This window comes from Channa argus, chromosome 11, assembly GCF_033026475.1.
Source record: "Channa argus isolate prfri chromosome 11, Channa argus male v1.0, whole genome shotgun sequence".
Taxonomy (NCBI): Eukaryota; Metazoa; Chordata; class Actinopteri; order Anabantiformes; family Channidae; genus Channa; species Channa argus.
Genome location: NC_090207.1, coordinates 2,922,149 through 2,944,180, shown reverse-complemented (window position 1 = coordinate 2,944,180; position 22,032 = coordinate 2,922,149). Strand labels below are relative to the sequence as shown.

Genomic DNA, 22,032 nt, shown 5'->3' with positions numbered 1-22,032 from the left:
CACAGATTGACCACAAAGTGACAAAAAATGCACCAAAAAACACCAAACCTCAGACAGTTTTCCTGTAGAGACAAAGGACAATGAAACTTAGACAGAAAATGATCCCAGGGGCCCACTTTCATGCGTGTCTCTGGTAATCAATCATGATTAAAGCACATACCACGGTTTCTGTTAGATGATATATGTCCCTTTCTACAGATCCACACTTCCTGTCTCTGTCTCTACTGCTGCTATCACAAAAAGGCAAAGTGCCAAAAGAAACTGGTAAGAAAAGGTGCTAAAAGTTCAGGCTTGTGTTTTTTTACATTTTTATAGTTAGCAAATCCCATAAAAAGACCAAAAATAAATTAGCCAATTAATCTGTTGACTGCAGATGAAGCGGGGTCAACACGTCTTCCCATCCGTGCGACAGTACACTGTCAACAGGTCCCTGAAGGCAGCACGTGCTCTTCATCGGCATGGAAACGATCCTAAAATTTTGCTGTTGTTGAGGCACAAAAGCTAAAAGTGGTTGTGGTTGGGTGTGTTCAGAATTCAACAAGCTTTGTTGTCAGTCCCCAGTAGGCACGGGGGGAGCGGCGGACCGAGACGTCGCTTGTAAAACGACAAAAACCCACGCACCATGGCCTGGAAGCTGACAAGAAAATAAAACATGAGAGCATAAATTCAGATTTTATTTTTCTTCTCCACGATCCATCCTGGACCCAACAAGACCCAACAGCATTCTCCTCCTGACGCTGCCGCTGTGACGGTATTACTGTGTCAGCAAAAGTTCTCCTTTGCCTGCGCGTAATTACTACAACTATAATTACTGCTGAGACAAAGTACGCTGGGTTTTTTTCTTTGTTTTTTTTTTACACGTCCATGCAGAGTCTTGGTCATGTAAAGCTGCAGCTGAGTGACTAGTGTGTGTGTGTGTGTGTGTGTGTGTGAGACGCTCTCCAGACGCTCCGTGTGCAGACATGTTTCCCTCTGCTCTCTGAATACCACTGTCAGATCCCCTGTGCTGCTCTTTGCACCTCGTGTCATCACTATAACCAGAAGCTACATTAGATGTGTCCATACTTGTAGTGCACACACACACACACACACACACACACACACACACACACACCACCACCACCACCACCATCACAAACACATTCACATGTTCCCAGCATGAATAAGTGTCCATGTTGCCTTCAGGCTGTGGCACAGTTTCAAGTTTCATCGCCGGCTTCTCGCGCTCTCAGCACAAACTGACAGACTAATTGTTGTGAGGGGTTTTTCTCAAACCTGGTCTCACCGTCTCCCGACTGAGTTTCCATTGTTGGCTCTGAACCTGCATGTGAGCAGGTTTGAAACATCTGTCTCGGTGGCTGAGTCAGCTGCTCTGCAATCGTACAGATCTCCCCCAAAATGAACATATTATTAAGTTGTAACTGGGTCGTGCAACTCTCAGCTGGAAAACACTTTTACTTTCTTAAACTTTAAATAAAAAATAGAAGCAGTCTGGAATATACTTTGTAGCCTGATCGATAATATTCCTGTGTACATCGGATCTTAAATTGTTGTCAACAGACACACTCATGATCCACATACCACACATTTACTACACACAAGTGGCTTTTGTGGTTTCATTTTCAGTGGGAGCCACATACGCGAGCATAGCTTTGGGATTTCTCTCAGTGCATTTCAATATGATCTGAAGAATATTTTCTTGCAGTCAAATGAAGTAGTGAGCTGAACAGGAGACAGGGAAAAGGCAAGTTGTGGTTCCTGCTCAGTAAAACAGAAACAGCCGTACAGGAAGTCGATGCTCTTGTTTGACTTTAACCTTGAACACTGGCGAACATTTAGGGTTTGACCCAGCCGTGGGGTCGAACAGGTCAAACAATCAATTTAACACACAAGCAGAGGGGGCGATTTAGTCCTTTAACCTATTTTTTATCTCTGTCTCTGTGTCAACTGACAAACACCCCCACCCCCAACCCCCACCTAATTTAGAAGTAACTCAGTTAATGAGGCTGAAACCCAACACTCCCTTCCCCTCATCCGACCTCTCTGATTGGGATCCGGCAGCTGAACACTTCAGTCTAGTTTGTCTTGTTTGGGGACAGAGGTCAGTGTGTTAAACACCTAAAACGACCTGCGTTTACGTTCTGGCAGCGACTTACGGCGTCTAACACTATGAATGTTATTGGCATCATCAGTCACAGATACCAGTTATAAATATCAAACCTGACGCCACCACTGGGACAGACGTACACTCACTACAGCTGTACCTGGATGTAGCTTTATCATCTTTAATTTTTTATTGTTTTTTCTTGTTTAGTGGGCGTTTTTATCTTTTATTGTCTTTGCTTGGTTCAACTATTTATCAATGTTCAGTCATTTCTAAAGCACTTTCATTCATACAGTCATTTGTACCAGTGAAGTTTTGATTGGTTGATTACAAAGTTATTTGATCATAGTCCTCTGTAGACTCTATTGTCTCCGCTATCCACACTTCAACATCCATGATTTTCCGTAATGCGTAAACTGTCCACTGTCCAGACAGTGTTTGTTAGTCCGCAGGATCAAATCCCAGCCAATGCACCAGTTGTGTCCCTGAGCGAGACACTCAGTGCTATCTCCAGAGGTGCCTGGGGGCTGCTGCCCACTGCTTCTAATTCTAAGTCTATCCGTGCAAGCAAGGTACATCTCCGGTCCACAAATTATCTGCAAAGGGCCCTGTGTCACAATGCAGTGTGTGTCATTCAGTGGCAGTGAAGATGGATTTAGTTCAATTATTTAGTAAAGCTATAGCAATAATCATCAGCAGCTGTGGGCAATTCCTGGTCACTGAGTCTTTTGGGTGTTCAAATATGAAGAATATTTGTAAGATGTTCACTAGTAGTGATCCATGAGCTTACGTTCTACGTTCTAGCCAGAACATGCTACGTGCTCAAGCCTTTAACTCTTTAAATAGGATCGTCCAATTTTCTCAAACTTAAAAAAAGAAATGCTGATTGTCCGTCTTCCTTCTCCAAGAATTAATGTCGTGTCACAAAATTCGAGCTGCTGCTTTAACGTGAAGACACAAATTTTCCCTGTAGAGCTGGTGTTTGGTTTGTCTGTTCTGGGCTCATTCAGTGCTGAAGAAAATATGATTCTTACAGTATTTTCAGGTGATTACACCCTATAGAAAACGAATTATGAAAGTTTTAGGATTCGTCGTGGATTTTGAATATTAAAACATTTTCTGCTGAAAATTCTTCAGCTGAAAAAAGTCGGCTTCTCCTCAGTTTGGTTAAATCCCCAAATTACCATACACTTCATGAGGTCAGTGTCCTCGGGAGAAACTACAGGTCAGTTTAACCTCCATCAGCTTCCTCCAGCGTCAAACAGAGACTAAACTCCACATGATGCATTTCACACTGTGATAAGAGATTGTCCCGTGTCTCCTGCAGCAGCGCAAACCTGCAGAAACACAGCTGGCAGCAGTTCCTTCACAGCCATTTAAGGAAAAGCTGGGGGGGGGGGGGGGGGGGCACATGAGCCGGTGCTTAGAGCAAAAAAAACAAGCAGCTCCAAATGCTTTGTGTGTGTGTGTTATTTGTTCTGTGGTCCTGAGCCATCAGTCGCTGTGTTTCTGCAGGCTGGAGCACATTCCATGAATCCTGCTGGGTTTTGTTCCCCATAACCTACTAACGACGACACGCTTTGGTTCCTGCAGAGCTGGAACACACGGGAAACCCGAGTGTGACTCTGCTGACAGTCTACGGGTCCACGGTCTCTGTATCACATGGATGCAATGTCCTTTGTCATGACTGAATATGTAGTTTTATTCTAAAACAGACACAAACATCTTTAGGATGCATGTGTTGGGGATGAGCGGCAAATTAATAATTTATATAGTCACAGCCAAGTTTATTCCCGTCAAACTCTATATTTTCTGCTGTGCTGTAGCAGGCTGTGTGGGCATAGACGTTGAAGCCAACTTTACATCTCAGTGGGAAACAACCCATGGAGATAATTTAGCTTTTAAGGACAAGTATAAAGTTTAACTTGTTTAAATGTCCTAAATCTAAATGAATCGGGTTTTACATGGCGTCCTCATTCCTCCTGTTCATACTGACCATATCCATCTACCCATCAGTTTATTATCTGTAACTTATCCAGTCTTCAGTCGGTCTTAGGGACAACACAGAGAGACATAGAGGATATTTTCCAAAGTCTGGTTAGTATAAAATGTTTGTTTCCCTGTTGAGTTGCAGTGGAAGGGAAGTAAGAAATTTAAACTTAAAGCACTGCACTTTAGATTTAATGGCACTGAAAGATCAGCGGCTCTCAGCTTGTCCCTTCAGCGGAAAGTGTTCTGCACATTGATTTGCATGAGTTTTTACACCAGATGCTCTTCCTGCCGCAACCAGGTCCCATTTTGTTCAGGCTCAGGACCAAGGTGAACGTTAATGGCTTAATGGCTTCTGCATCCCAACCTGATGGTCTACCCACTGATCCACCAGGCCCACTAATGGCATTGAAAGACTGAAGCTTTTTAGAAGGCCCGTCTCAACAGGGCTTGTCAGTGCTCTTCTGGGCCCCTCGCCGTTGCTTAAAGATCCACTGTAAACAACAGTTATTCTACTGATTTTACGTGCAAGTATCCAAATACTCCCAGCAGCAACAAGTACATCAGTAAAACAGCACTGGCCTCAGAGGTTTTGAGCTCAGATAGACGTAATTACCTTCATTTCTTCACCAGATATCGATAGTGTCTTTTCCCACAGGCCGCTCCTTGCGGTAGCGGAAAAGGAAATGACGATGGGACGACTCGAATTTGCTTCTGTGGAATTGAGCAGAGATCACCCAGGGGGTGGGTACTAAGGATAATGGGACACTGTGGGACCAAAAGTGGAGCAAACCAAATGGGTTAGGGACTTAATTATGTGTGTGTGTGTTCAGTTCAAGTTCAAAATGATGTCAGCACTGAGATACACATCTGCCTCAGGTCTCCTCTCTCTTCCCTGCTATTTACATGTTTGTTGTCTTGTTCCAGGTCTCGGAAAAGAAGAGAGCAAAAGTTTCTCACCCTCAAGACTCGGTGACGGAGGTGAGTTTGTCCAAGAACACCCCCGACACGTGGAGCCGACCTCGCTGCGGCGTACCGGACTACCCTGCCCACAAAGACATACATTACAGGTGGCAGCGCCGCCAGAGACGCTTTGTCCTGTACGGGGGACGTTTGGAGAAGACGGACCTCACCTACAGGTACAAATGCACCTGCAACTGTCTTATTTACTTATAGGACTTGAACTAAAGATTTACTGTGGTGCTTCAAAGTTTGTGAACACTTTTTCTTCATAAATATGATGATGGGGTAGCTGTGGATCAGTGGTTAGAGGAGTCATCCACCAGAATTCCAAACCGAATCCCCAAGTGTGCAGTCAAACAAATGGGACCAAAAACCTACACATATGTTTTGATTTGTCGCATTTCCAGTGCCTGTTTATCAGCCTCCTGGGGTGCAGAGCTTGATTGTTGTCAAACGTAATAAGCCTAAAAGGTTTATCCACGTGGTCCTAGTCAAACTGCAGATAGGCAGAAATGGTCTTTCTGGAGAGTAGCATCCATGTTCACCACTGATGTTCACTGTTCTCCTGATGGTGAACCCATGAACAAACCTCCTGGACTGTTCCACACCTTTGCTCTTTCTGTGATATTTGTTGGCCAACAATGGTGTTAAATGTACAATGTTTGCTATTTGTGACTTCAACCGCTGAAAGTCAAAGTCGAGGTAAACTTTCTTATCTCCATGGATGTATATTTTAGTAATATATAATTGATATCCAAAGTACTGTAGTTATCTCTCCTGCAGGATGTAACTGCTGTTTTAAAGTTCGAGAGTGACGCTCCAACATAGACAGGAAGTCCCGAATGCGCTCAGTGTAATAGATTGTTGAGGTCTGAAAGTATATGCAGTAGCTTCATGACAACAGAATACGCCTGCAATAACAGTGTGTGACTTGGTCAAAAGCTCCACAAAAAGCAAACAAGTGGACTTTAAGCACGATGAATACCGGAACTAAAAGAGAGAGAAAATACTGGACTTTGATTCATGACCAGTGCAAATGAAGGAGGAGTTTTTTCTCTCTCCTGGATGTGGAAAGGTCCAGCTACAGATGGCTTCTGCTCGACATCCTGCAGCTTTGAAGAATGACTTTGCAGGTTGGTTACAAGTTCACAGGGGGAAAAGTGTTGCAGACAGGTTCTGCTAGACTTCAGATCCCCTGAGTGGTGAACTCGAGGGGGAAAATGTAAATGGGAGGTTCTTTAAATGAAGTCTTGAAATCATGTTGGTGAAAAAAGAGGGTGCTGGTTTTCTTTCATCTGAGGTCTTGGCACCATCGAGTGTCTGGCAGTCGTCTGCTGTTTGCTGCCTCTGTGTCTGCGTCTCCTGGGGTCCCCTTCATTGTAATCATTCCTTAAGGTAACAGTATATGAAGACAGGCAGAGCGGGGGGGGGGGGGCTGGGGGCTTTTAATAGCAGCAGCGGCCACAGACTAATAAGGTTCTGCTGGATGGAAGCAACAAAGAGCTCACAGTGATAACTGATGTGGCTAACAACCTGCAAAGTTAAGCTTTACGTCTGCATCACCCGACATGGGAACCGTGTCCTTCTTCATGACTGAAATCTGAGAGCTGAGAGTGAAGCGACTTCTGGCACGACAGCAGAAGTCATTCCGGGTCAGTTTGAGCTGCTGTGATGCTCGCGAGCAGAAGAAGCTGCAAAACGTTAAAGGGCTGAAAGATTTGATTTATATTTACAACCTCAGTCCGTATGTTTCTGCTTTGATCTTCTCCTAAAATTAAAGACTAGGTTCAGTCATGTGAATGTTTTTCTTGCTGTCATCTAATCAGATTTTTCTTCATCAACATGACGACTGCACGCGCTGCAGCTTGTTTTGGTTCAGTCCCGCATGCACCGTCCTGCTGCGCCAAACAATCCCACCAAATGTGGATTCATCCGCTGCGTAGTCCAAACACAAATAATAGTCCATACAAAATGCAGCATTTCCTACTGTTTGTGTGTTAAAAACCATAGTGACCAAAATTACTGAGGCCTTGTTAAAAACTATACATCTGTAACACATATTTAGAGGCTAATGTCTCCAGCGAAGTGTCCGCTTTTGGTCTTATTATGAAATTCAATTTAATTTACACAGGGCTGCAACAGACATAATATAATATTTATTTCCTCCGTGTGTGTTATAATATAGGGAAATCGGAGGGATGCATTATGGCAGTTACATGTTCTACTCAAAAGAACCAAAGGAAGCAAGTTCAGAATCAGTGAAGCCGCCCTTTAAGTGTTTGTTATCCAGAGTTTTATTAGATCACGTAAAGTACGTGAGTAATATAATATGTCACAAATACTGCAAAAGTCTGAAATAACAGTCAGGTGATGGACAAGGTCTGTAAAAAAAAACCAAAACACATTCCACAACCATTGTGAATGAAATCCACCATCAAAAGCCACAGAGACCCGTTTGTTCACTAGCGCGAGCATCAATAGATCAGAAATGTTTGCACCACACAACATCTGCTTTGAATAACAGGAAATCTGTAACTTCAAGAAAGAGGTTTGTTGTTGTATAGAAAAACACCAGCCTGAGCCTAACACTGCCTTTGTAATTTTATTTTGCTCTCACTCGAGAGTTAAAATGGGGGAATGGAACCTGCAATAAACATTGTGAGGTGTGCAAACTCTGAGCACGATGAAGCTGAGCTAAGATGTTTCCAAAATCTCAAATAACAGTACGTTGTTAGACTCCATCTGCTGCTGAAATCCAGCATCAATAGGCACAGAGACCAAAATCTGGGGTCATCGAAAGAAACATTAGAGACGTCGACCCACCCTTCAATTCACTGGACATCACAGAGTGTGAATAAAAAAATGGGATGTGAGGATGCGGATTTAAAGTAAAATCCAAACAAAGAAGCTACATTAGAGACTGTAAACGCTTCCACGTAACAGGGATTTGTTGTGTAGCAGGAGGAAAACCTGCGTCACAAAGCCCAGGTGTACTTACCTGCAGAGTGTGGGTCTGATGAGTCACTTTTAGGAAAGTATTTCATTGTTAGCTGCAGGGTGTTTGTGCAACGACTGATGAGCTCGAGCATCTGAACTTTGCACTGAGGAAAACCCTTGTTGTGCAACTGGCATCTTCAAAGCAGCCAAATCACACGAATATATGAAACAAATGACTTTCAGGACTGTTTTTAAAATTAACCAGTCCAGCTCCACTTAAAGTGATGCAGCAGCTTTTTCCTCCAAATCCAAACCAGTAAGAATTCCTCACCACAGAGATGAGAGACAGGCTAAAAAAGAAAACCGACATCAAAAGCAGCACAGATTGCAGGTTAGACAAGTGGCTGCAGTGCCCTCGTGTCACCAACAGACTTCGTGTCACCCAGAGCGTTTAAACTTCTCCGTCAGCCTTTCGCTCACATCGTGAGCGGAAGCAACAATCCGAACTTCAGCCGCCGTGCAGTGGTGAAACACGAGCCGAGGATTTCACTTCTCTCAGCTGGTTCTTTCAGTGCGTTGCACAACTTTTTGCGGCATGTTTCACAATGGCAACAAAGTGAATGAATGAACATGTGTTCTCTCATCCCAGTATTTAAAGTCTGTCTTGACTATTGACTCTGTGAGGGGAACTTTCACACTTTGTTTTTCAGCTTTGAGAACAGCTATAAACACTTCCTCCGTGAGTGTGTGTGTCCTCTGGAGGTGGAAATACACACACACGGCACCTGAGCTTCTTTAAATACAGCAGTATGTGTTGTCGGTTTAAAGTGCTGCCTGAGACCAGTTTAGAGTGTTTGCATGAAACGATTGTCTGTATGTTACGACATCGTTACTTTTGATTGTAAAACTGCAATAACAATGAACCTTTGTGCAATTGATTGTGTTATTGTAAACTTATTTGTATAATGTAGATTTTTCTCATTGCACAAAATCACCTCACATTTTCACATTCGGCTGCTATAATTTCCCCACTGTGGGACAAATAACTGTTTCCCTATTTTATCTTAAAAGCTGAAGAGCCTTATTTTTAAAAATCCAACAGTTCGTCATGGTTATGCAGGTTTCAACAAGTCAAAATTGACTCTTTAAGACCTTTATTCAGACCACTTTGAAGACATCATTTATATTCATGTGGGATAACATTAGGAAGGAAATGAAGAAAAATGACTGTTGAATTTTCATTATGAAGATAAATATGTTTACTGGTTCACTTGGAGCTTTTTTCCACAGCTGTAAATAGTGATGTGGATCCACTAAATGCACTATCTTCAGTCCAGGTCTACGATGCACAGCTGCAGTAAACCTGTGGTGAAGATGCTCAGGTAAAAATAAATGTATTGCCCATAACTTAATTCTAAGACTGATCGTTTTACAGCTCTGTGTTCCAGTTGTTACCAGGCTTAAAAAGCGTGGACAGTTTAAATCCCCAACAGCTGGGAACACAGGTGTGACAGGTGAAAAGGTTCACGTCGCGATCAACGCTGCACATACACAATGGCGCCCTCTTATCTTCTTTGTACAGGAAGTAGACTGCTCCCTCTCAGCATTGCTATGGACAGAATAATTTTATGGAGAGTAAACATTTCCCAAAAACTACAAAAAGGACTAAACACATTTTTTGCATTTATTTTTATGGACCTGCATGGAACTTCAACCTCTTTAATATCAGGATTGCACCATCTGCCTATGATAGAGAAATAGGTTTAGTTGTTTCTGGTTTAACACCTGCCTCTATCGCCTGCAGGATTGTCCGGTTCCCCTGGCAGATGGGCGAGGAAAAGGTTCGACGCGTCTTTCGGGAAGCGCTGAACATCTGGAGTGACGTCACGCCGCTCACCTTCACCGAGGTCCACAGTGGGAAGGCCGACATCCGCATCGACTTCACCAGGTGGGAGAGCTGAGGTGTACAGAGAAATCCACCAAATTTAATTTGTCAAAAGCCCACAACAGATTTACAACCCAGTGCTGCATGATCAGGGTTCAAAGGTCACAGTTCCACCTCGGCGTTAAGTGTGTTTCCCTTCCCACAGAGCTGGAAGAAAGACACTGACAATGCCAGGGGCTCAAGTTAATCTTCCTTTCCTCACCGTTTGTCATATTCTACCTGTTTAAATCTAATTCTATATCGCCGGCATCGCCAGCGCATAGAGCTGCGTTCACAAACAAACACGCTGTGAAATTATTTTAAACCAAGTATCAAACACCAAACTACAGGGCACAGGAAATGACTCTTGACTCATTTGGCTTCTGACCTTAAAGCTACTAGCACTAGCATGAGATTCTGGCTCAAACCCACTGTGCTCCACCCAGCTCTCCACCTCCACACTCTGCTCTTCTACTATCTGCTATGCACCACCCCACTCTGCACAGCCCCTTCACATAGTAGTTATAAGACTAATCAAGTAGAAACTAATGAATAAAATCATTCACCGATTGCCCTAACATGTCTTTACCCGTCCCCGGAAGAAACCCACGCAAGCCGGGGGAGAACATGCAAAGTCCACAAAGAAAGCTGTGAGACCTGCCGTTAGAGCAAACTTATAATTACATTAAACACTGTACTGTATTAGAGGAAATCTATGATACACAAGTAGCATAAAGCACAAGTTGCTCCCTGTGTGTGTGTGTGTGTGTGTGTAAGAAGCAGTGTAAAGCGCTTTGCCAATAGGTAGAAAAGCACTAGATAAGTGCAGATCATTTACCATTTAACTGCTGGGACACTAGGCAGCAGAAGTACAGGTGAGTATGACCCAGGTAAGGATATGGTTGGCAAGTTAAGCTAGTTATATAAGGTGGGTTCTTTAGGTAGGAGGTGAGTTATTGAGGCGGCTGAGGAGAAGGTGAGGAATCTGGTCTGGATGTGAGGGGAGCAGGTGAGACAGCAGGAGGACAAGATGGCTGCACCCGGGGTGCAACACATGGCTTCAAGGTACAGAGAACTTAGGTTAAACTAGTTCAAAAAGTCCAAAATCCAATATCTGTCCAAGTCCAATCCACAGATGAAGAGAGTAAAGTTGACTTACAGAATCATGTAGGAAGAATCCAGAGATGTGTAAAACAAGCATTCAGGTCAGGAGCACAGGCACATCTTCCTCCTCCTCCTCCACCTCCTTTTTCTTTTCCTTCTCCTCCTCCTCCTTCTTCTTCGGTGGTTGGCAAACAACAAAGCTGTGCATTACCAGCACCAGCTGGAATTCAGTGTGGGTCAGGATTCTACCATTTACATTAGTTTCAACACATCATCGCCTTTCTATCAAGTTAGTTAATCTAAGATATTAAAAACGCATATCACACTGATTTGCTAAATATTTTTGACAAAATGTCTGTAAAATTATAACTTACTTTTATTTACCTAGACAACAAGTTGCATTTGGGAAACAAATCAACAGAGTTTTTAAGTTCTTGTGAAAGTCCGACGGCGTTTTCTCTGCCTCAGCTCTGTTTGGTCCACAGCAGCGAAGGGTTCTACGTTTGAACGTGTTCAGCAATTTGAGCCGACAGAATCTGATCACTTCAGATCTGATTTTGGTTACAAAGAGCTTTAGAGAGCAGCACAAAGCGACGCAGGAGGGGGCAGAGCAAGACGGGACAAGCAGATTACAACCTGCAGTGTTTTATGGGGGGATCTGTGTCATCTTTAAAATGACCTCATTGCGTCTTATGTAGCTCGGGCTGTTTGTTCCTGCAGCTGTTTCTTGTTTTTCCTGTTTTGAAAAGTGGTTTTGATGGAAGCCTCATTTGTTACAGCTCTTTTTGTTTTTTTCCCTTCAAAAAAAAAAAAACAAAAAAACAAAAACACGGATCCACAACCAACATTAAAATCCTGCGTGTGTGACAAAATGCAATAAACAAGGAGGCGGGAAATAAAATGAGCAAGTCAAAGATGATTACAAGCATGAAATTCCCAACGTAAAGTGATGATTTCTTTCCATGATTTGAGGCTTTTAAAAAAGACTTTTTTACAGTTTTATTTATTGATGTCTGCAGATGTTACACTAAGCTGTAATTTAGCTTTTCTGTGTTGGTTTTTAGGGCTGACATTAAAATATTAAACATTACTCCAACAGCTGTTTTTTGATAATAGATACAAAAAAGTAATTGTTTTCTTGTGTTCTTAGTCTTTTATGATAATCAAAATAAGTGGCTTTTTAGTTACTGTTGACCAGACAACACAAATGACCACAACATGAGAATGTGTTGAACTCTGCATCAGTTGCAGCCTTCGTGGTAAAACTGATGGTTTAATTCACCGTGATCCTTGTTTATCGCGCCACCTTTTACCTACAGATATTGAACCAGCTGTAGAGCTGAGGTCCGTCCACTGGTATCAGGCTTTAATCTGTTTGATTCACGCACCACGTACCGCAGGTACTGGCACGGAGACAACCTTCCCTTCGACGGCCCGGGTGGGATTCTCGCTCACGCCTTCTTCCCAAAAACCCACAGACAGGGCGACATTCACTTTGACTACGACGAGGCGTGGACCCTCGGAAACCACATGGGTGAGTGTGACACTGAGAGCACAAAGAAACCGTTTTTACTAAACAAACATCGGGATTTTTGCTCTCTTTTAACAAATTTAGTCGACACAAGGACCTGGGCCCCTCGATTAGTTAGGAGACTGTCTGTGAGCTACTGTGCACACATCAAAGTGGACACATTGAAAGGTTGTAGATTTGTCAGGATAGGAGGTTTGGTAGTATTTCAGTATGAGGAGGATGCTGTTTTTTTTGGGTTTTTTTTTTATCCTTTCGGTTTATCCTGTGAGTTCAGTGTTGCCACGGCGACGTTGTCCGCATGTTGATTTGGCAGTTTTTACGCCGGATGCCCTTCCTGACGCAACCCTCCCCAATTGCTGCACAGCTGGGGATGGGAACGGGCTGTTAGGGGTTCAGTGTCTTGCCTAGAGACACTTCAACATATAGCCAGGGCCGGGGATCGAACCACTGACCCTTAATGTGAACCGCTGATCCCTAATGTGCAGTAAACAGTCTGAACTTTTAAATTACATTTCCCCTAAAACCAACATCCTACACCCATTTCAGGATTATGGACTTTTATTGTGCACATAAGTGGGACATGAAAATACAGCCGACAGAAAGTGTTTTACATGAAACACCACTTAACAAAGACCACGATCAACATACAGACATTAAAATAAACAAAAATGGATTCTGATTTGCCTAAAACAAACCGTTTTTGGCTCCAGAGCCTCTTCAGATGCTCTGAACCATAATGTGTTTGAACTGCAGCCCTGGACACGAGTCTGAATTAGCTTCTCTGTGTTGAGTCTAGGGGATAATGGAGACGGTGGATGAGTTAAATGCACAAAGATTTCTTCCTTTCTGTGTCTGCACTCAGCAAAAAGTCTTAAATCAATGTGAATTTGTCCAAAAAGCATTTACAGTCTCTCCTGTAGCTTCGTTGTATGGAGTTCACTTTAAATCCGCATCCTCAGATGCTATTTTTAAGTCTGTGATGTCCAGTGAATTGCAGGAGGATCAATGTCTCTAATTTTTCTTTTTGATGACCCCACCTACCCTCAAGCTTTCTTTTCTACAGCAGCTGCAGAACAGCAGCAGTGGGGAATCCTGCTGGTATTAAAAGATTTTGGCTCTGTACAAATTGGTCTCTGTGCCTATTGATGCTGGATTTCAGCAGCAGATGGAGTCTAACAACGTACTGTTATCTGAGATTTTGGAAACATCTTAGCTCAGCTTCATCGTGCTCAGAGTTTGCACACCTCACACTGTTTATTGCAGGTTCCATTCCCCCATTTTAACTCTCGAGTGAGAGCAAAATAAAATTAAAAAGTTACAGATTTCCTGTTATCCAAAGCAGATGATGTGTGGTGCAAACATTTCTGATCTATTGATGCTCGTGCTAGTGAACAAACCGGTCTCTGTGGCCAATGATGATGGATTTCATTCACAATGGTTGTGGAATGTCCATCACCTGACTGCTTCAGAAAATTACAGTTATTATTTTAAATGATGTTTTTACCAAAGTGTCACCACAGTGACACCTCATAATAGTTTTTAATTTTATAGGACTTGATCCAATAAAACCCAGCATAACAAATATTTAAGAAATTATATCATGCTGCACATTTTAAAAACAGCTTCAGTGTTATTCTGTACTGTTCTGTCCCAAAAAGGGGGGGCGGGGCCTTGTGGCTCAATGGGTAGGGCATCAGGTTGGGATGAGTCCACATTTGTTGCGAGTATTTGGTGCAGCGGGATGGTTCTGATAGCCTCCCTCAGTTACGTCTTATGCCCGTTAATCCACAAATGTAACGTCACTTGTTGAGTTACCTGATGTGAAAGGTAACCTGACACACCTGTAGCACCAGGAGCTGCAGAGGAAACAGGAGGCAGTGAGGGCACATTTCTGTGGCTCTTTGGGTGGTGTTGGCTCTGAGTCATGTCAGGTAGCGAAATCCCCACCGTCTGCAGGTCAAAACAAACACCTTCATCTGTTTTCAGCCAGCACTTGAGTCAGGTGTGGTTTTGCATTCTCTGAGGTTTGTCTACCCGCCCGCAGGCACAGACCTTCTCCAGGTTGCAGCCCATGAGTTCGGGCACGTCCTGGGCCTGCAGCACTCCCGTGAGCCCGGAGCCATCATGTCAGCCTATTACTCCTTCTCCTACCCGCTGAGGCTGAGCGAGGATGACAAGCAAGGCATCCAGTACCTGTACGGAGCTCATCCGCAAGTCCTCCCCACACCGCCGCCCCCGCCCCCACCACTGCCCCAAACACCAGCCAGCCCAGAGACCAATGAGATCCTCCCTCATGTAAGTGAAGCTGATGCAGACACACGTTTTAGTTTACGACAACAAGGTCTACGGCCCTAGTGACTAGTGTAAAATCAGGATCTGGATTGGGAGACGGTTTTAAGGAAATGATCATCAGGTAACACATAAATGACACATACTAAGCTCAAAATAAGCTATGAAACTTCCAATAGCAAGTGAACGGTTGAGATTTAAAAAGTCTAAATAAATATTTTTTTACACTTTGACAAGTGTAAGACAACCTTTGACTGTCCAGGCTTATGTTCATCCAGCTGTGCTTCAGAGATAGTGTCCAAGAGAAAGGGACGAATGGACAACACGATTAACATGATCCAAACCAGACCCTGCAAACCTGAACTGGACCAGGATAAAACCCACTAACTTTCTTGATCTCATGACTTGCCCTCTAATGCCCCCGTGAGGATTTCATCTTAGTTTAGATGGTAAAATCTTCCAAAATCTCTTTGGTGATGCTTTAACTTCCCAAACACCTGCTGAAATAATAATGATCCCATCAGCTTCAGATTTAACTCATCACAGGATGATGGATAAGTCAGGCCTCAGCATGCTGTCGCCACCACTGTTCCTATGAAGAAAACCCAAACCGCCAATGTGTTAGCAGAGATTCAGACCAACAAAAGCCTACAGTACACTCAAATCATCATGCGCTGTAGTTTTTCCAGGATGGATTAAAGCAGGGTGGAGTCAGGCTTAATCCGTCACATTAGGTTCTATCTTGTCTGAGCCCAAACCCATCAGTTAGGATGTAAATGTAAGGGCTTTGTAGTAAGCACAAGTCCACATTAGCTGCTGGAGTTGCTCTTGTTGCTAAGAGTTTTGGGACGGTTTCAAGGGTTTAATGCTCTAAGAGTCTGGTTTGTGCGACTCTAACACACTTCTACAGTAGAAGCCTCTTTGAGCGTAGCCACATCATACAGTGTTTCTGCACCACAGATGATGGATGAGGGTCAAAGGCAGAAGACACCTCTGTCTCTTTAAAGTTTCTCTCAAGCAAGAACTGGGGGTTTATTTTGTGCTTTGGATGCTTTTTACATCTTGGCATTGCAGCACTGAAGCAGTGTTCACATGAAAGTTGTGGCTTTAAAGCTGCAACAGCAATAAAACTCACATTCATGTGTATCTCTGCATGTTGGAAATGAACACATGATCTGTCTCCTTTCCAGCCCGACGCCTGCCAGACGGACTTCGATGCTGTGTCGATGATCCGCGGCGAGCTGTTCTTCTTTAAGTCGGGCTACGTTTGGAGGATCAGGGACGGGCACCTGCAGAGCGGTTACCCGGCGCTGGCGTCCCGTCACTGGAGGGGGATTCCCGACAACATTGACGCCGCCTTTGAAGACAAGTCAGGGAATATTTGGTTCTTCCAAGGTAGCTTTGTGGTTTATGGTTTCATGTGAAGGGATGATCAGGGGGGAGATAACTGTGCAGAAGTGTCAGATGTTTTTAGGCAAAGCTTAAATAGATGTAAAAATGTTAATTAACACAGAATGTGATTAGACTTGTCCTCACTGGTTTCACCAAACAGTTCCCCAAAGTGGATTTTACCTCAATGTACTCCACTTTGTGTGAGTCACGCCTCACTTTGCACCGGGGAAACGTTATCATGTGGTTACATCTGACAGGGCAGGTTAAAACAAAAGAGAGAGAGTAGGTAAAGGGTTTGCTCAAAGACACTTCAGCAGGAGACGGGTGATGGAGGGTTCCAATTCCACTACTACCCTGCAAAATGAAATGTGCAGCAGTGAAAAGTCAACGACCGTCTCTCCGGGCAGGTGAGAACTACTGGGTGTTCGATGCCGAGATGCAGATCAGAGGACCGGAATCCATCAGAAGTTTGGGTCTGTCTGTGTCTGGGATCCAGGCGGCGCTGCGCTGGGGTCACGAGTCCAACTACAACACTTACTTCTTCAAGTCAGGCAGCTACTGGAGGTTCAGCCCCCAGGAAAACCGAGTGGAGTCCGTGTACCCGCGTAGCATGCGTGACTGGAGCGGCATTCCAGACGACGTGGATGCCACCTTCAGGGACATGTATGGTAAGGTCCCAAAACCGTAACGGAAACCGTAACAGTCGAGTTGAAGGAGTGCAGTTAAAGTGGCAGAGACAATCGGACTCACCCTTCTAACCAACCAGATAATTGCAATGATTTCTGATTGATTTGCACATTTCGCATTTTCGTTTTTATCGTGATTTGATTACAACCTAAACCTCAAGGGCTCTGCAGAGGGGGGTTGAGCGTAGCCAGCGAAACCTAATGTGAAATCAGGATTAAAGTTTGAACCTAAGTGCAGTACTTGAGTAAAAGTCCTTTCTGGAGCACATTGCTATTTGAAGGGTCTTTAAATTCTGTTTGCTGCAGAGGTTGTTTGTACTCTTTTCACTATTTTGTCCAAACTCTCATCAACATCCTTGATGCCAATTGTGTCGTCCATCTTCCAGGTTACGCTCACTTTATTCGAGGACGACAGTACTGGAAGTTCGATCCCGTTGGCAGGAACTCTTTGGAGGGCTACCCTCGCTACATCGGCATGGATTTTTTCGGTTGCAGAAGCCTTTGAGAATCACATCTTCAGCATCTAATGAAGAGGAGCTTTTGGAACAGAGACCATCACACTGCAGATAGGAGGTCGATTCCCTTTCATTCTGTTCAGGCTTTAGTCCATTTGATGATACTCACATCAATTACACCTTTTCTCAGGAAAACCAGGTTATGTTCTTTCAGACTTGGCACCTCCTGTGCAGCTACACTCATATTTATTTTGCACATTTTGCCACCGTAAGGCCGAGATCAGGCCCCTGTGTTGAAGACAGTGTCATACATGTGAACAACACCGTTCTCACCTCCTTTTCTGTGAGCCTCAAACTGAGATTTCTGACTGGTTTCAGTTTTCAGGCCGACGGTCTTAACCCATGTAGTGGATGTTTTCTATTTTCCATTCCAGCTTGGATGGACTTGTTAATGGCCAAGTGTTTGAAGAGTGGCATCAGACGGCACTGACATTCAACTTTAAACCCAGACATCAGTCACACATTTGGACCATTTCAGAATGTAAAGCGAATCTGCACGAAATCTGCAAAAGAAACAGCTTTTGTGTGAATATGTGAAGTATACCGACTTTTCAGCGTGACTGTTGAATTGTTCTGATGTCTGCTTCACATGTTATCTACTTTTGATTCCCAGACTCAACAAAGTTTTGTGCATTTGCACAGATTAGACAAAGTGCTGAAGTTTTGATGTCACTCTTCCAACACCGGTCTCTGGGCCTCGGCTGCATGAAAAGCACCAGGCTGCCATCTGGAGTTCAACGCCGGTGCCCTGCAGGAAAACTGAGGTTTTTCTTAATGTCGGCGTTGATGACGTCTTCGCCTGCCTGTGACGTTTGGTGCTCTGGTTCAGGTTAACACGTTCAGGGAAAGCAGCTGCTGTGAGGATCAGTGCTTGTCAACATGGTCGCTCACTCCGTTTGGGCTTTTCAGGCTTTGTTTTTTTTATCACAAAGGGCGGCGGTGGAAGTACAACCTTGAGGTACTTGTACTTTAAGTATTTACATGTTTTACTACTCTGATTATATTCGACTAAATTTCCGAAGCAAACACTGTAGCACAGTGACTATCAGCTATTTTCTTTTTTTTTAATTGGTCGATTAAATTCTTTTGATTCTAAACGGATACAAAGGAACATGAAGAAAAACTAAACAAACATTTCTAAAGCTGGAAACTGCTGATATTAGTTTGGTTTAAGAATAACTAAAAGAATTACTAAGGCATCATAGTAATTGCAGATAAAATTTCTTTCGATTGACTTATTAATAAAACGAGTTTTATCAGCTTTAAAAATATTGTACTTCATTGTGGGGGAACAATGAGCCTCGTTCTTTGTGGTCGCTGTCGATGTGTCACTTTTCATGTGGGACCATCGCTGTGAGGTTTGGTAAACCACCGTTATCCTTTAATAACTGATCAGCACTCGAAGAGGTAAAAGTATTCAACATTTCGCATAAAAGAAAAATAGACAAACATTTATAAAACTTAAATCTGTGTAACTGAACACATTTTTTTTTCATTTTCTTTTCCCTATTAATCTTCTCACAGTCCCTAAGATCTGTACATTAGTTAAAAGTAGCTCCAGCCTGAGTAGCTTTAACAATAAACTACTGCCTCCTCACTCATCTATCAGTATTCATTTAATGTATTCATATATCAGCCAGAAAGGACTTTTTACTCCAGAATGTGTACTTTTACTTTGATACCTTAAGAACATTTTGCTGATAATACTTCACACAAAAAGGACTTTTACTTGTAACAAAGTATTGGTCTTCTTCTTACTTCTTCTTCGTACTTCTCCTTAAGTAAAGGATCTGATTCCTTTTTCCACCACTGCTGGATAGTGACAGGATCTGGTGGACCCCGATCGGGGGTCAGGACACCCAGGATGAGAACTGTCGTGTCCATCACATGTTGGTTTCTCAGTGCAGGCCACTGATGAGTCCGAACCCTTTTCATCACACAGTCTGTTGTTCAACCTAAGTATTAAGCGTGAATTCTGCTCTGAAAGAATATTTATACACAAACAACATGTCCGACGTTTCTCGTACATACATGTCTTGGATGATGTTTTATTCATATGTAGCCTTTACGCTGTCCATTGAAATGTATGAACTGCATATTGTTTTCTTTTTAATAAAACCATAACCTTTTCTAACAAACTGTCTGAGAAGATTGAGGCTAATTCTCTATTACAATGTAATCAAAACGTGTTTTTTTAAAAATGACGTGCAGTGAAATGTTTCCATTTTTGATTTAATTTCACAGCTCTACCAAAATCCACTTTAATAAAAAAAATATGAAGCCAGGAAACATTTGAATTCAACTCTAAAACGAAATAAATCTAAATAATTTTCATAACACTATTACCATCAATATAGTTTTTAGTGAAAACAGTACTTTATGTTTATTAGAATCAGAAATTAGTCACAAACAGTTTATCTTTTAAAAACAGAACCATCAGTGGTTTATTATTATGTGCTTTTTTTTTTTTTGCAAACTCTAAATGGGCTTCAGTCTAGTCGCTCTGCCATAAAGCCCAGATCAGTGGAGGGTTTGCGGTGATCGTTGTCCTTCTGGAATTTGGTCCCATCTCCACACAGGATCTCTGGAGCTCAGTCAGAGTGACCATCAGGTTCTTGTTCAAATGGGGACAGGAAGGAGGCTGAGCTAAATTTGAAGTGATGATGCAAATGGTCTAAATTTGTATGTGACATGTAAAATCTTTGCAAAAAAGTCTAAAATTCAGTTTTCACTTTCTCATTATTGAGTGCAGATTAATTAAGGAAAAAATGAATTGAAACAACTACAGAGAAAAAGAGTGAACTGCACTGTATATGACATATACAGAAACAGAACACATGCGTTTAGCTTTCAGCTATTTTGTAACTTTTTTTAAATTATGTTCAGTCATGATAATTGAAATAAGTCAGCTAACTGCTTTTAATTATATACATCATTTTTGTGTTCTTGTGCGAATGTTAGTAGAGCACTTTTACAAGATTCATTTCACAAACTTTTACACTAATGAGCGTTTTATATGGGAGGTTATAACACTTGGATTAAATGCTTCAGACTTCTAATTTATTCACCTTCATCTTGACTGTAACGCGGGATGGATGGTGTTAAGTGATGGAGGAATCGGATTGGCCGGTGCTGCGGAGTGGGCGTGGCCTGTGCTGTTCATACAGTGATGATGCGGCAGGCAGCAGCAGCAGCAGCGGCGGCGATGGCTCACAGCTTCACTCAGGAGTATTTTCGGATCCCTGTGGTGACCCGAGCGTACACGACTGCCTGCGTCCTCACCACTGCTGCCGTGGTAAGAAAACTCCTCGGTAGCCCCCTGAGTCATAACCCGTTCGTTACTAACGTCTGTTCTGTGAAAACTGACAGAGGTCCACACACTCCGTACTCAGTCCTTCAGCATGAATGTGTGAGTGACATGAATGGCAAAGACAAACATCTAGTACTTACAGAGCTAAAAGGGCCAAAGACTCGGAGCAGAGAAAGCACCACAGGGGGTGGAGCTAATGGATGCGCTGACAGGTGGTCGGCATCAAAAATGCTCCACTGAAGAGAAACGGTGTCTCACCAATTTGGATCAAATATATCTAGTGCTAAAATGTTGCTTTGAAAACCTAAAGCCTGCTAACTGATCTCAAACTGTCGCTTTTAGCAACTGGAGGTCATCACCCCATTCCAGCTCAACTTTAACGCGGACCTCATCCTCCGGAGATGCCAGGTAACATGTACTACGTATGTGGATTCAACACGTGATCGAGTTTTAAAGGTGTTTCCTCACGGTTTATCTCTTCCTCCCAGATCTGGCGCCTGATAACCAGCTTCCTCTTCTTTGGTTCTCTTGGATTCAGTTTCGTGTTCAACATCATCTTTCTGTATCTTTTATCACAGTGGTTCCTCGGGCGGGAACCAGATACGTAGTGTGTCATTATGAGTGATACCTTCATCACTAGGGCAACACAGTCCTTAACTAAGGCGAGTTATCGATACTGTCGGATGCTGGAGGAAGACTGTTTCCGGGGAAGAACAGCAGACTTTGTTTTCATGTTCCTGTTTGGAGGAATCGTGATCACTGTATCCTTTTTTTTTTTTTAAATGTTTAAGACAGAGTAAAATAAATCCGGAGGTTTTCTTGCAAATGATGTTTAAACTACAGTTGCTGGGACATCTTGAGAAATTTGTCACTTGGTTGCACAAATGACTAAACATTATCTCACTTTAGCTTAAACTGCAAATATATATAACTAACACTATAATATCAGGACAGTGTTGGTCACCAGGACAGAAACATGTTTAACTCAAATGAAGGGAATGTTGTTGATTAGGGTTTAGGATTCGCTTCCACCAGCTCTGACCAAACGTCTGGTAATATTAGAGGAGGGAGAAAAGCTTTGGAGACGTATAGTTCATCTATGGAAGCGCATTTCTCTCAGAAAAATTAAGTTAATTAAATAATAATAATAATAATATGTCTTCCTGGAAGATGTGGGCTTCCATATCCATCACATAAAGGAGAAAATATTTAATTTGACATTTCATTTCAACCAGAGTTACCACTGTAAACACACGTTAAACTTCACTGTCATGAAGAACACAAACCC

The 22,032-nt window shown here is 42.9% G+C and overlaps 1 protein-coding gene and 1 long non-coding RNA gene across 3 annotated transcripts in view; one reads left to right on the top strand and one right to left on the bottom strand.

Annotated features, from left to right (window-relative positions):
• The window catches only part of LOC137135601 (stromelysin-3-like), a 31,107-nt gene that overhangs the window by 6,627 nt on the left and 2,448 nt on the right, over positions 1-22,032 (top strand). The window contains 12 exon segments of the mRNA XM_067519919.1: positions 5,021-5,232; positions 9,798-9,941; positions 12,422-12,555; positions 14,597-14,847; positions 16,032-16,236; positions 16,641-16,901; positions 17,306-17,470; positions 17,509-17,573; positions 20,616-20,729; positions 21,087-21,152; positions 21,233-21,306; positions 21,412-21,505. Coding sequence (XP_067376020.1) covers positions 5,021-5,232; positions 9,798-9,941; positions 12,422-12,555; positions 14,597-14,847; positions 16,032-16,236; positions 16,641-16,901; positions 17,306-17,470; positions 17,509-17,573; positions 20,616-20,729; positions 21,087-21,152; positions 21,233-21,306; positions 21,412-21,505 — 1,785 coding nt within the window.
• LOC137135602 (uncharacterized) lies at positions 9,813-11,587 on the bottom strand. 2 transcript variants are annotated; one of them, XR_010915470.1, is made up of 3 exons: positions 11,396-11,587; positions 11,077-11,241; positions 9,813-9,950 (listed from the first exon to the last, which is right to left on the bottom strand). It is a non-coding gene; the product is annotated as an uncharacterized lncRNA (long non-coding RNA). The 2 variants fall into 2 exon arrangements; XR_010915471.1 differs by having other exon boundaries at positions 11,406-11,587.